This window comes from Carlito syrichta, unplaced genomic scaffold (assembly GCF_000164805.1).
Source record: "Carlito syrichta isolate Samal-C Ts95f unplaced genomic scaffold, Tarsius_syrichta-2.0.1 Scaffold153844, whole genome shotgun sequence".
Lineage (NCBI taxonomy): Eukaryota > Metazoa > Chordata > Mammalia > Primates > Tarsiidae > Carlito > Carlito syrichta.
In genome coordinates this window covers 2,131-15,393 of record NW_007097940.1, presented here as the reverse complement: position 1 = coordinate 15,393, position 13,263 = coordinate 2,131, and the positions used below count along the sequence as shown (strand labels likewise).

General features: G+C 52.4%; 1 protein-coding gene and 1 long non-coding RNA gene across 4 annotated transcripts in view; one reads left to right on the top strand and one right to left on the bottom strand.

The window, feature by feature from the left end:
• Window positions 1-10,085, top strand: part of RFC2 (replication factor C subunit 2) — a 25,147-nt gene extending 15,062 nt beyond the window's left edge. For all 3 annotated transcript variants that reach the window (XM_021708994.1, XM_008050843.1, XM_021708995.1), the window contains 5 exons: window positions 2,879-3,036; window positions 3,242-3,307; window positions 5,038-5,118; window positions 6,808-6,921; window positions 9,653-10,085. In XM_021708994.1, coding sequence (XP_021564669.1) covers window positions 2,879-3,036; window positions 3,242-3,307; window positions 5,038-5,118; window positions 6,808-6,921; window positions 9,653-9,763 — 530 coding nt within the window. In that variant the 3' untranslated portion in view covers window positions 9,764-10,085. The remainder of the gene's footprint in view (window positions 1-2,878; window positions 3,037-3,241; window positions 3,308-5,037; window positions 5,119-6,807; window positions 6,922-9,652) is intronic.
• A 1,633-nt stretch (window positions 10,086-11,718) lies between these two features.
• LOC103252221 lies at window positions 11,719-12,503 on the bottom strand. The gene is made up of 2 exons (XR_503773.1): window positions 12,341-12,503; window positions 11,719-11,804 (listed from the first exon to the last, which is right to left on the bottom strand). It is a non-coding gene; the product is annotated as an uncharacterized LOC103252221 (long non-coding RNA).
• Window positions 12,504-13,263: the final 760 nt, after the last annotated feature.

The window sequence follows — 13,263 nt, the reverse complement described above, 5'->3', positions numbered from 1 at the left end:
TTTTTTTTGAGTTGGAGTCTCACTCTGTCGCTCACACTGGAGTGCAATGGCATGCTCACAGCCATCCTAGCGTTGAACTGCTCGAGCTCCAGCCATCCTTTCACCTCAGCCTTCCCAGTAGCCGGAACTACAGGCGCGTGCTACCACACCTGGCTAGTTTTGATTTATTGTACAGACAAGGTCTTGCCAAGTTGCCTGGGCTGGTCTCGAACCCACAGACTCAGGCCATCCACTCGCCTAGGCCTCCCAAAGTGCTGGGATTACAGGCTGAGCCATCGAACCCGGCCTATTTTTATTTTCTAAAAGGATATAGCCAACATGTAAACAAAATCTAATAGAAACGTATCTCTTTGCTTCAGAGGAGACAGTTCATGATCCGGTTGCTGCAGAGTTGATTTTGAAGCTCTGCCTCCTAGAGCCACACCAGCTAAGAGAGCACAAGAGAGCAGTATACCTTCTTTGAGGAAGGCTCTGACTGCCTGATTCTGACACTTATTTAAATTCTACAAATTAAGCTTTTAGTACTGCTCAAAAGAGAGAAACCTACTGAAAGAAACTTCTCATGTTGCTCAGCTGCAAGTCTGTCTGGGACTTGGTCCCGCCTTCCAGGAGCTCATGCCCCGATGGAGGGGCGCCTCCCCAAACCAGTGAGCCCTGAGTCATCTGAGCCCGGCTTGTGTGCTCCTCCACAGCCAACCCTCACCACAGGCCGTCTGAGATCATCCACTCCCGTGGCCTCTTGAGCCCTCATCCTGCTCTTCTCACCCAGGTCTGCGGCTTCGGCCCCTCTCCCCTTGACGGGTGCAGGGTTCCCTGGGCCTCTCTTGTACCGCAGTCACTGGGGAGCTGCCAGGGTCATCTGAGATCAAGTCTGACCCTGCTACTCCCCTGCTGAACCCTGCGGTAGTCTCCTGTGGTCTGCACAGCCATGCCTGCCCCCAGCCTCGCACGCAGAGTCTTATCTGCCCACGGCCTCATGTCCCCTCATTCTGTGCCCGGCAGCCTCGTCGTGTCTTGCATTGTGCTCTTTTCTCACTCTAGCCTTGGAATGTGCTATTCCTTCTCCCTTTCCAGCCTGGAAAACCTCAGCTGTAAAGACCCAGCTAGAACTCAGCTCTGCTGTAAAGTCAGGCTCCCCAGGCTGAGTTGTTCTCTGGCCTGGGCTCCCAGAGCTGGATCTGTAACCTCTCAGGTCCAGTCTCATTGTACTGTGCCTTTTCCTGAAATGGTGAGCCATGCCCTGAATGGGACAGAGCTTGTCCTAGTGTTCATCTGCTGCATCTCCTGTGCTTGGAGAGGTGACTGGCTTATTTTCTTTTTTTTCCTTTGAGTTGGAGTCTCACTCTGTCACCCAGACTGGAGTCCAGTGGCCGCTCCCGGCCACTGCAACCTCAACCTGCTGGGCTCCGCTGAACCTTCCACCTTAGCCTTCCAAGTAGCTGGAACTATAGGCGCTATCACACCCGGCTAACTTTTTTGATTTATTGTAGAGATGAAGTCTCGCCAAGTTGCCCAGGCGGGTCTCGAACCCACAGGCTCAGGCAGTTCACTCACCTCGGCCTCCCAAAGCGCGGGATTACAGGCTGAGCCACCGAGCCTGGCAACTGGCTTATTTTCTACAGATAGATTAGTAGAAATATGTGTTCTTTGAAATTTGTGAGACCAAGGGAGAGAGGCTGCTTTAGCCTGGGGTGATCCAGGCCTGCTATGTGAGGAGGTGGGTTTGAGAGGAGCTCTGAAAGATGGGTGTGATTAAAGGGGAGGAAACTGGAAGGAGGACGTCCTCTGGGAAGAGACCACCAGAAGAGGGCGGAGCTGGCATATTCCAGGGGAGCGAGGCTACAGTACACGGCTTAGGAGGGGAGGAAAGGACGGGGTTTTCAGGAGCTTTTACAGAGTAGGAGAATGGTCTGGGCTGTGTTGAGAGTTATTGGTAGGGAACCGTAGAAAGGGTTGCCTTTGCAGGAAGAGTTGACAGGTGGGAATATTTTCAGGAGTGCCACTGTGGCAGCAGCACAGAGGAAGGCTCAGAGGGCCAAAGTGGGGCCAGAATGTCATGGAGAAACTATTGTAGTGGTTTAAAGCCAGGGTGAAGGAGAGTTCCAGACTGCACAGGTCTGTCTAGTGGGTCTTAGTCCCAGCTGCAGACTGGAATCTCTCGTGGGATTTTAGAGAGACTGGGTGTCGGCTGGGCTCGGTGGCTCAGCCTGTAATCCCAGCACTTTGGGAGGCCGAGGTGAGTGGATTGCCTGAGCCCGGGGGTTCAAGACCCGCCTGGGCAACTTGACGAGACCTCATCTCTACAACAAATCAAAAAATTAGCCGGGCGTGGTAGCGCGCGCCTGTAGTTCCAGCTACTTGGAGGGCTGAGGCGGAAGGATCGCCGGAGCCCAGCAGGTCGAGGCTGCGGTGGCCGGAAGCGGCCACTGCACTCCAGTCTGGGCGACAGAGTGAGACTCCAACTCAAAAAAAAAAAGAGAGACTGGGTGTCAATCCTAGCCTGACTGAATTGTCAGCTGCCCAGAAGGACCTGGTGTCCAACGCGCACCACAATTCTAGAGTCTTCTCCCTGGGCCCAGACTGGTGCATCTAGGGGCTTGCAACACATGGATGTGTCTGTCCTGAAGGATCATGTCCCCTTCTGGAAGGCAACTAGTCAAGGTCATCCTGGGCAGTGTGGCATAAGGCCTCTGTCGTTGCTTATTGGTTGATACTTTGACATTTGGCCCTGTTTTCCCCAAGTCTCTCTTGAACACCTGCTGGCCAGAAGCGTGGCTGGACCATGTGGACGGTGTAGCTACATCCTCGGAGCCAGAGAGCTAGCAGGGTGCTGCCAGCCTCTGCAGGTGTGCCTCACTGCCTTCCCGTCTCTGTCCAGAGCCCATTCAGTCCCGGTGTGCAGTTCTCCGCTACACAAAATTGACCGACGCCCAGATCCTTGCCAGGCTGATGAGTGTCATTGAGAAGGAGAAAGTGCTGTGCGCTGACGACGGCCTGGAAGCCATCATCTTCACAGCCCAGGGAGACATGAGGCAGGTCTGTGGGCCTCCTGGGCCTGGCACACGTTACATGTGGAAGCGGGGAGTGACAGCTGCACAGAATGGAGTCCTGAACAGAGTGGAATCAAGTGGGGACACGGACCCAGCACCCTGCTGGGACGTGGGTTGCCCCCTCAGACCCCCAGAAGAGAGGAAAGAGCAGAGATGTCAAAGTCACCTGACTTGCCTTGGTTTCCCCCCAGGCACTGAACAACCTGCAGTCCACTTTCTCGGGATTCGGCTTCATTAACAGTGAGAATGTGTTCAAGGTACAAAAGCTGGCGCCGTCTCCCTGCTGGGGCTGGTGAGGCGGAAGTGGGCGGTGCTAGTGGGTGGCTGGGTGCTCGCCTCCGGTCCCAGGGCTGGGCACTGGGCCCGCCTGCAGGAGCTGAGTGCTGGGAGCTCGCTTGGCCCCGCTTGTCCCCCTGTTGCCCTTTTGCTTCGTTCTGGAGAGGTGGCAGGGACTTTGGAATGCCACCTGTGTGTGGGCGAGGCCGGTTGCCGATGCACCAGGCCTGGGGCTGGCTGCTGCCACGCCCATCTCATCTGGTGCCCACACGTCCTGGCACAGAGGCGTTCTCATCAGCACCTTGTGGGTAAGGAAGCGGGCTCAGTGGCTGCCAAGGTCACCTGCCATGAGAGGGCACGAAGCGGAGGGAGCCCCGCACGTTCCCTCTAGCCCCCGGGGGTCTTCTGCAGCGTGATGATGCTCGCCACGTCCTGCCCCTCGAGGGTGGGCGCTGTCCTTCCGGAGTCAGGCTGGGAAGGGCTCTTGCTTGTTCACATCAACAAGACATTTTTCTTTTGGGTTCTGTAGAAAACTGCTACTACATCCTGACAACTCAAGATCTGAATGCCATTTTGGAGACTCATTTCTCCCTTATTTTGGAGTAGAAATTGGGTAGGGCTATCCAAGCTTTCAGCCTAGCTCTTTCTTACTAGGTTTATGGGTAAGGGAAGCTGCTGTATTAAAAACATCTGTGTAGACCTTCGCAATGAACGTATTTCCAGGAGCACTTAGGAAAGGGAAGGCTGCCACTACCTGGTAGTGACAGTTCAGGTCCTGTTTTGTCCTGGAGCAGGTGCTAAGGCCTCTGGAAACCATGGTGCAGCTGGGAGGACAAGACAAGGGCAGGCATAGGTACCTCCTGGAGACGGTGGAATGTTTTTTTTTTGTTTTTGAGTTGGAGCCTCACTCTGTTGCCCAGGCTAGAGTGCTGTGGCATGCTCCTGGCCACCTCAGCCTCAACCTGCCGGGCTCCAGCGATGCTTCCGCCTCAGCCTTCCTAGTAGCTGGAACTATAGGCGCATGCCACCACGCCCAGCTAATTTTTGATTCATTGTAGATAACGAGGTCTCGCCAAGTTGCCCAGGCAGGTCTCAAACCTGCGGGCTCAGGCAATCCACTCGCCTCAGCCTCCCAAAGTGCTGGGATTACAGGCTGAGCTACTGAGCCCGGCCTGGTGGAAGGTTTTCATTGGAAAGGTTTAGAAGCCGATGTTGCTCCAGGGGCAGAACCTAAGACCAGTGAGGGTGCTCAGGAAGGGCTGGGCCCCCACACCACCACCCGCCTGCTGGACTCCTAGAGGGTATCATGCTAGGGCTGGGTGGCCCTTTGCAGGGAAAGCTAGCTGATTCCCACTTTGGAGGACGGGGGGAGTTGGCCCAACTGACTTCCTACTTCTTAAGTGGGTTCCAAGTGGTTCTGGGCAAAACACCCCAGGTGACCCAAGACAGGTGGCTCATGGTGACTTTAAAGTTGCCCCTGAGCAAATGTTCTTTACTAGCCCCTGAGTGCTTTGTTGTTCATTCATCTTGTGTTTGAGAAATTTTTAATCATGGAAGCTTTTCTATTTGGTGATGAGAGGTCCAGTCTCACACCTCGTTCAGGTTGCTGGAGAATTCAATGAAATCAGCGAGTTGAGAAGTCGGTCCACTGGGGCTTCCTTGTCAGATGTCTCTCCTGGCTTCTGACCCGCCTTTCTTTTCCATTGGCCAGGTCTGTGACGAGCCTCACCCCCTGCTGGTGAAGGAGATGATCCAGCACTGTGTGAACGCCAACATCGATGAAGCCTACAAGGTTGGCCTCCTTCCCCCTTTCCTCTTCAGGAACAGCCTTCGCTTGGGCAGGATATGAAGAGCCGCCCTGTCCTCCACACACACACACCCCCCGCACCTGTTACTAGGACTTTATTTACATCACTCTACTGAATTTTTTTTTTTTTTTGAGTTGAAGTCTCACTCAGTCACCCAGACTAGAGTGCAGTGTTACGCTCCTGGCCACCGCAGCCTCGACCTCCTGGGTTCTGGCGATCCTTCTGCCTTAGCCTTCCAAGTAGCCGGAACTACAGGCACGCTACCACGCCTGGCTAGTCTTTTAAAATTTATTTATTGTAGAGACAAGGTCTTGCCAAGTTGCCCAGGCAGGTCTCGAACCCGTGGGCTCAGGCAATCCACTCACCTCGGCCTCCCAAAGCACTGGGATAACAGGCTGAGCCACCAAGCCCAGCCACTCTACTTAATTCTTAAAATCACACTAGGGGCCAGGTGTGGTAGCTCAAGGCTGAGTCCAGAGGTTCGGGACCAGCCTGGGCAACTTGACGAGACCTCATCTCTGTAATAAATTTTAAAAAAATTAGCCGGGCATGGTGGCATGTGCCTGTAGTTCCAGCTACTTGGAAGGCTGTGGCAGAAGGATCTCCTGAGCCCAGTAGGTCAAGATTGCAGTGGCTGTGAGCATGCCACTGCACTCCAGCATGGGTGATAGAGTGAGACTCCAACTCAAAAACAAAAACAACACACTAGGAGTTGGACCTTCTTTACAGATGAGAAAACTGATTCAGAAAGGCAGAAGTCTGTGTCCTAAATCACACCATTAAAAGCAATAGACCTGGAATTTAAAATGCTGTCTTTCTACTACAATTGTATCATCCATAAGATAAATTTGTAAACCTAGGTCATGAGGAAAGACTAGCCTAACTCCTTTTCCAGTGAAGCCATCTTCCCCCTGGTAGCAGGAAGGGGTCCCCCTCCATTCTCCTGAGAAACATGGCAGCGGGCATTCTGGGACCCAGCAGTCCCAGTCAGCCAAGAGAGGAAGAACCAGAAGGATTCTAACCTGATTGTAGGGCCTAGTCCTGTGAGCAGATTCCAGCAGGCATGACTGGGGTTTGGGTGACCTCAAGTCAAATAAGTAACAATGATGTGACTTAAGGTTATTAGTCTGATCATAGGTTTCGTTCCCTTGGCCCTCTCAATAAACTAGGTCCGAAGCTGACTGGGTCAGGGCAAGGCTGCGCCTAGTGTGAAACTAGAGTGTAAGGCAGGGAAACCCACAGGCTGGTCACTGAGTGGGCCTGAAAGAAGTCTTCAGATTTTCAACACAAAACTTCCCTGCCCCCATGCCCGACCGGTTTCTTGTAGTTTAAAGAGTAAAACAGCTTTGCTGGGTGCGGTGACTCAAGCCTGTAATCCCAGCACTTTGGGAGGCCAAGGTGAGAGGATTGCCTGAGCCCACAAGTTCAGAGACCAGCCTGGGCAACTTGGCAAGACCTCATGTCTACAGTAAATCAAAAAGTTAGCCAGGACTGGTAGCATGTGCCTATAGTTCCGGCTACTTGGAAGGCTGAGGCGGAAGGATCGCTGGAGCCCAGCGGGTCGACTCTGGGGTAGCTGTGAGCGTGCCACTGCACTCTAGCCTGGGCGATGGAGTGAGACTCAACTCAAAAAAAAAAAAGTTAAAACGCCTCATGTATCTTCTTTTGTCTAGATTCTTGCTCACCTGTGGCATCTGGGCTACTCACCAGAAGATGTCATCGGCAACGTCTTTCGAGTGTGTAAAACTTTCCAAATGGCGGAATACTTGAAACTGGAGTTTATCAAGGTCAGTGAGGGTAGAAGTGCTTCAGGCTCAAGAACACGGGCCATGGCACTGTTGTCTTTGTTTTGCTCCAAGCCCTGGCGCCAGAAGGTGCTCAGGAAGTAAGTGTTCCCAGACAGCAAGAGGAGGTAGGGCACATCTCAGCCTGCCTGCATTATATAAAGGAATACCTGAGGCGGAGTAATTTATAAAGAAAAGAGGTTCATTTGGCTCATGGTTCTGCAGGCTGTGTACGATCCCTGGTGCTAGCATCTGTTTCTGGCGAGGGTCTCTGGCCAGTGCTATTGCCACTCATGATGGAAGGGGAAGGGAGCCCGTGCCAAGATCATATGACCAGAGAAGCAGCAAGGGGTATGGGGCCAGGCTCTTTTAAATAACCAATTCTTGAGGGAACTCGGAGAGAACTCGTAACTGTGAGGACAGCAGTAAGCCACTCGTGAGGGATCTACCCTGTGACCCAGACACCTCCCATTGGGCCCTGTCTCCAACATTGGAGATCAGATTTCAACGTGAGATTCGGAGATATCCAAACTATATCAGGGCTGCTGATTGTCCTTAGGCCTGAGTTTGTTTCGCCCAGTTCTGCCAGTCAGTGACCTGAGTGTCCCTTGGGATGACTCTCTTTGTTAGAGGTTCCCTTATCGATTCATTAGTACTTAAAGTCAGATTAACTGAGGCTTAATTTACACAGAGTAAGATTCATCCTTTCGGGTACATTCTGTTGACAAAAGCATTCAGTCACATAAACACCACCACAGTCTAGATACACTCTGTCACCCCAGAAAAATCCATGCGCCCCTTAGAAGTCAGCTCTTCCCCTGACACCTGGAAGCCACCAATCTAGTTTCTGTTTTCCAGAATATCATATAAATGGAATCATGCAGAACTTCGCCTTTTTATCACTTGAGTAGTATTCCATTATGTGCACATACCACAGTCTGCTTCTGTGTTCACCAGAAAGACGTGGGTTTGCAGATCTTGGTGACTGAATAAAGCCGCTGTAAATATTTGCATATGAGAATTAGTGTGAAAGTGAACATAAGTTCTCGTTTTCTTGGGTAAATTCCCAGGGGTGAGATTGCTTGGTCAAATGGAAAGTGTATGTTTAACTTTAGAGGAAACTGCCACACTGGTTTCAAAAGTAGCTGTAGTGTTTTGTGTTCTCACCATCATTCCAGAGAGCCCATATCCCAGGTGCATGAGGAGTGTTCAGCTGGGCTTTTTAAAGTCATTCTAGTAGGTGTTTTAGTCTGGATGTGGCTTTATTGTGCATACCTAATGATCTTAAACATTTTTTCATGTGCTTATTTGCCATTTGTAGTTATCTTTGATGAAACATCTGTTCCAATCTACCCATTTCTAAATTGTGGCTTTTTAATTATTGAGTTTTAAGAATTCTTTATAGGCCGGGCTCAGTGGCTCAGCCTGTAATCCCACGCTTTGGGAGGCTGAGGTGAGTGAATTGCCTGAGCCTGCGGGTTCGAGATCCGCCTGGGCTACTTGACGAGACCTCATCTCTACAATAAATCAAAAAATTAGCCGGACTTGGTGGCTCAGCCTGTAATCCCGCGCCTTTGGGAGGCTGAGGTGAGTGGATTGCCTGAGCCCACGGGTTCGAGACCTGCCTCGGCAACTTGGCGAGACCTCATCTGTACAATAAATCAAAAATCAGCTGGGCGTGGTAGCGCATGCCTGTAGTTCCAGCTACTTAGAAGGCTGAGGCTGAAGGATCACTGGAGCCCAGCAGGTTGAGGCTGCAGTGGCCGGGAGCGGCCACTACACTCCAGTCTGGGCGACAGAGTGAGACTCCAACTCAAAAAAAAAAAGAGAATTCTTTATATATTCTAGATATAAATCCTTTATCAAATATTATCAGATATTCATACATTTTTATTTATTTTTAAGTCAGAATCTCAATTGTTGCCCAAGCTGGAGTGCACTGCACGCTCTTGGCTACCGCAGCCTTGACCTACAGGGCTCAGGTGATCCTTCCACCTCAGCCTTCCAAGTAGCTGGAACCACAGGTGTGCACTACCACATCTGGCTAATTTTTTGATTTATTGTAGAGACGAGATCTCACCAAGTTGTCCGGTCTGGTCTCGAACCCCTGGGCTCAGGTAATCCTCTCGCCTTCACCTCCCAAAGTGCTGGGATTTACGGGCATGAGCCACCACGCCCAACTCAGATACTTTTTTTTTTTTAATGAGTTGGTGTCTCACTGTCACCCAGGCTGGAGTACGGTGGCATGCTGACAGCCACCACAGCCTTGACCTACTGGGCTCAGGTGATCTTTCCAGCCTTCCAAGTAGCTGGAACCACAGGCGTGTGCCACCACATCTGGCTAATTTTTTTATTTATTATAGAGACTAGGTCCCGCCAAGTTGCCCACGCTGGTCTTGAACCTGTGGGCTCAGGCAGTCCACTCACCTCGATCTCCCAGAGTGCTGGGATTACAGACTGAGCCACCGAGCTTGGCCCTAGATACAATTTTTGTAAATGTTTTCCTCCAGCCTGGTGTTTTTTTGTTGTTGTTGTCGTTTTTTCATTTTCTTAACAGTATCTTTCAAAGAAATAATCAGCATCCTTTTAGGAAACAAACTAAACTTGTACTTAAACATAATGCATTGTATTCAGCTGGGATTTGTGTTTATTGGACTGCTTTTGACCAAACCATTAGTTCAGATTTTTAAAAAACTCATTTATTCACCAAATTTAAATGTGGTTTGTTTTTCAGGAAATCGGATACACGCATATGAAAGTAGCAGAAGGAGTGAACTCCCTTCTGCAGATGGCAGGGCTGCTGGCCAGGCTGTGTCAGAAAACAATGGCACCGGTAGCCAGTTAGAGCAGAGACTTTACTGGTACAGTTGCAAGGGTCCTTGTCCCTCACATACCGGAGTGATGGCCTTGTGATGGGGAATGGGGAACATGAGGCCTTGGATGGCACCAGCCGGCACCACTCGGTGGCTTTCGTTTTGCTTTTACCACATCTCCACTTCAGAGTGTTTGCGTTTGACCTAGACTCACTGATGCACTGCCAGGGTGGAAGAGCCCCGAGGGAGCTCAGGGGCGGGGCGCCTGATCTGTGTGTGGGTTGACATTTCAGCTAATAAAACCTTCTAGTGTCTGTTGGCCACGGGTAACCACGTGAGGCCTCAAGGAAACCAGCTTCCTGTCTCTGCTTGCCCCGCTCGTCCTCCAAATAGGAAAGGCCATTAGATCATAGACTGGACACGTGAGTCAGCCCGAGGGGATGAGTTCCATGGGACAGGGGCAGGGTTTGCTGTAACTTCCTTCGGAAGGGCTTGGCTGGGGCTGTGGAGCTGCGTCGCAGCTTGAGCCCTTGGGGAAACGCCGCCAGGATGCCTTGCCTGCGCGCTCGGTGTACTCCCAGCTTTCCCTTTCCAATCCCCTAGTGAATATATTAATTTGCAGAATTACCTTTTTTCTTGCAAGGCACTGTTTTCTTCCACTTTTTAAAATTAAAATTTCAATGATATCTAAAAGTAGAGAGAATGACATGGTGAGCCGGCACATATCCATCTTCTACCCACACAGGGCTGGCCACACAGGGTCATGCTTGTCGCTGTCTCCTGCTTCCCATAAATCATAGTGAAGCAACCCCAGGTGTGGCTGGAGAAGGCGTTTTAAGGGAGTGGGAGGTGACGTGGCTTCCCTGCTTGCTGGTCTTGTGTGGAAAGGTTTGGGCAAAGCCCTGTGTCTTCCGCGGGCAGCGGTGTGCACCGAGCACCAAGGCAGCCAGGCAGACCCTTGTGCGCTCCTCTCCTCACCCAAATATCCAGTGATCTCGGGGACTTCTCCGTTAGTGTCACCACTCAAGTATGGTCCAGGCAGGGAACTAAAGCTACCTGGGAGGGACAGCACTAAGCAGAAGTGCTGACAGGTCCTGCCCTCGCTGCTACGAGTTCGGGCCAGGAGGCAAGAGCCATCTGGATATTTGGGTTAGGGTTTCCATCAAGGGGAAACATTAATCAAAGGCCTCAAAAACTGCAAGTTGGGCTGGGCATGGTGGCTCACACCTGTAGTCCCAGCACTTTGGGAGGCTGAGGTGAAAGGATTGCCTGAGCCCATGGGTTCGAGACCAGCCTGGGCAATTTGGCGAGACCTCATCTCTACAATAAATCAAAAAATCAGCCAGGCATGGTGGTGCGTGCCTGTGGTTTCAGCTACTTGGAAGGCTGAGGCGGAAGGATCACCAGAGCTTAGCAGGTTGAAGCTGTGGTGACCGGGAGTGTGCCACTACACTCCAGCCTAGGCGACTGAGTGAGACTCCAACTCAAAAAAATAAAAAACAGCAAGTTGTAGTTTTTCTTGAGCCTCATGATCCCCGTGAGGGCAGGAAGGATGAGATCCCCATTTGCAGGCAAGGACAGTGGGCCCGAGAGGCATCTGGGCTCCCCAGCTGGTGACGGAGGCCACGCCCCGGGTGTTTTCTCCAGGGCTGGCGTGCCCACAGCCCCCTGCTCCTCACTTAGGCCTGAGCTCATGGTAGAGGCTCTTGCATCCGAGCTTGTGAGGCCAGGGCTGCTGGATCTGCAGTGACAAGTGGTCGACAGTCAGGTTCTAGATGTTTCTTTTGATTCCCCAACTCGGGGCTTGGATTTCTTCTCACAGAAAGAATCGGTGTGGCATCCTGGGAAGAGGGCTGGACTCGGGGATCTCCTGTCTGCAGACCCAGCTCCCCGGCCTTGGGTCCCTTTCTGTGAAACAGGAGGCTTGCACTTCATTCCCTGAAAAGGCTTTCTCCCCGAGACAGGGAAAGAGACCCAGGAGAGCAGCTGCTCTTGAACTGAAGTGGTTTATTGAGAGGGGTTTTGTTTCCCTGCCTGGCATTTCTAACTCAAGGTTCCCTCTGGGCACCGGCCCTGCCCATGGGACAGTCACGTTGTAGCCCCATCAGCTCAGCTGCGGCCTGCCCTGGAATAGAGAGGGGAGGGTTCTGGGACAGTGAGGGGCTCCGCTCCTGGCCGAGGGGACTTTGGCGGCTCTGGCCACTTCTCCAGACCATGGGGAGCTACTGTCCACAGCAGGTGGCATTTTCATGGAAGGGTCATCAAGATGGCGAGAGCCTCATTTCTACCTGAGTGAACGGAGCCCCGGAAGAAGGGGAGGCCCCTTCCAGCAGGCAGAGGAGAGCCGGGCCCCGCCCACCCGGGTGCTGAAAGTGAGTACACGTAATGCTTTGTAAGAGACAAGACAAATCTACCCTGAGATTCAGGATATTAAATATGGCTCAACCTATATAAATTAATTATACAAGCTTATCCACCGTAGAGTATCCCATCAACTGACAGTAGCAATTTGCGTTCCACATCCAAAACAGAAAAGGACACGAAGCCCGTGTCAAACTTTTAGACATGGGGACAGGGCTGCAACTTGCCCTAAATCCCGGGGCTCCCACCTCGGCACCAGGCAGTTACTGTCCCCAAGGCTGTGCTCCCACAGCCAGGTGGTCCTCAGGAGTTGGTGCCTCTCCAGGAGTGGCCGTAGCCCGAGATGGAGCAGCTCTGGAAAGCATCCTTGGGAGGCAGCCGATGGTTCTGTGGGCTTGGTGGTCCCCTGGGCGCCTTGCCACGGCTCCTTCAACAGAGAAGGAAAGAGCGTTAAGGGAAGAGGTTGGCCAGTGTTTTGTTTGGAACCAGAATCGCCCTCCAGCCTTCTGACTGAGAACAGGGCCCGCCTGCAAGCAGCCTTCCCTGGGTTTCTCCTTCCAAGCCCTTGGCTTTGAGTTCGAAACCCTGCCGTGCCCCTCAGTCTGGCCAAGGTGTGGGTCATCGCCCCTGCCTCCAGTGCAGGGCTTCCCTCTGCGGAGTGGTGGGTGGCTTCCCTTGGGTGGGTTGTGACCGGTGCTGACTGGTTCCTGGTTTGTCTTTTCCCCTATACAGAAAGGACCCATCCAGGCTCTCACTCAGCTCTGCCATCTGCCTTGACCACTGGCACCCCGTCCCGGGCCACACCTTCCCCTATCCCAGTAGGCGCTAGCTGGCAAGGCTCCATTAGCCCGGGCCCAATCTTGCCTGTCACACCGACGACGGCACTTTTTCAGCACACGACACGCTGTAACTTCCGTCATCCTGAAGCCTCATGACCCCCTCCAGCTCCTGCCCCGTCTCGTCCCCTCAACAGTGAAACTTCCTGAAGTTTATCTGTACCACTCTCTGCAAACAGGCTTTGTCTCCACCACAAAGCCCACTCGTCACCAGTGTTTGCCAGGGCACAGCTCTACCAGCTCCTTGACTTCACTGAGCTTGGCCACGCCCTCCCTGAGCCCCGTCACTGCTCCCAAGACCCGGCATTTGTGCCCTAAATCCCGGGGCTCCAGCT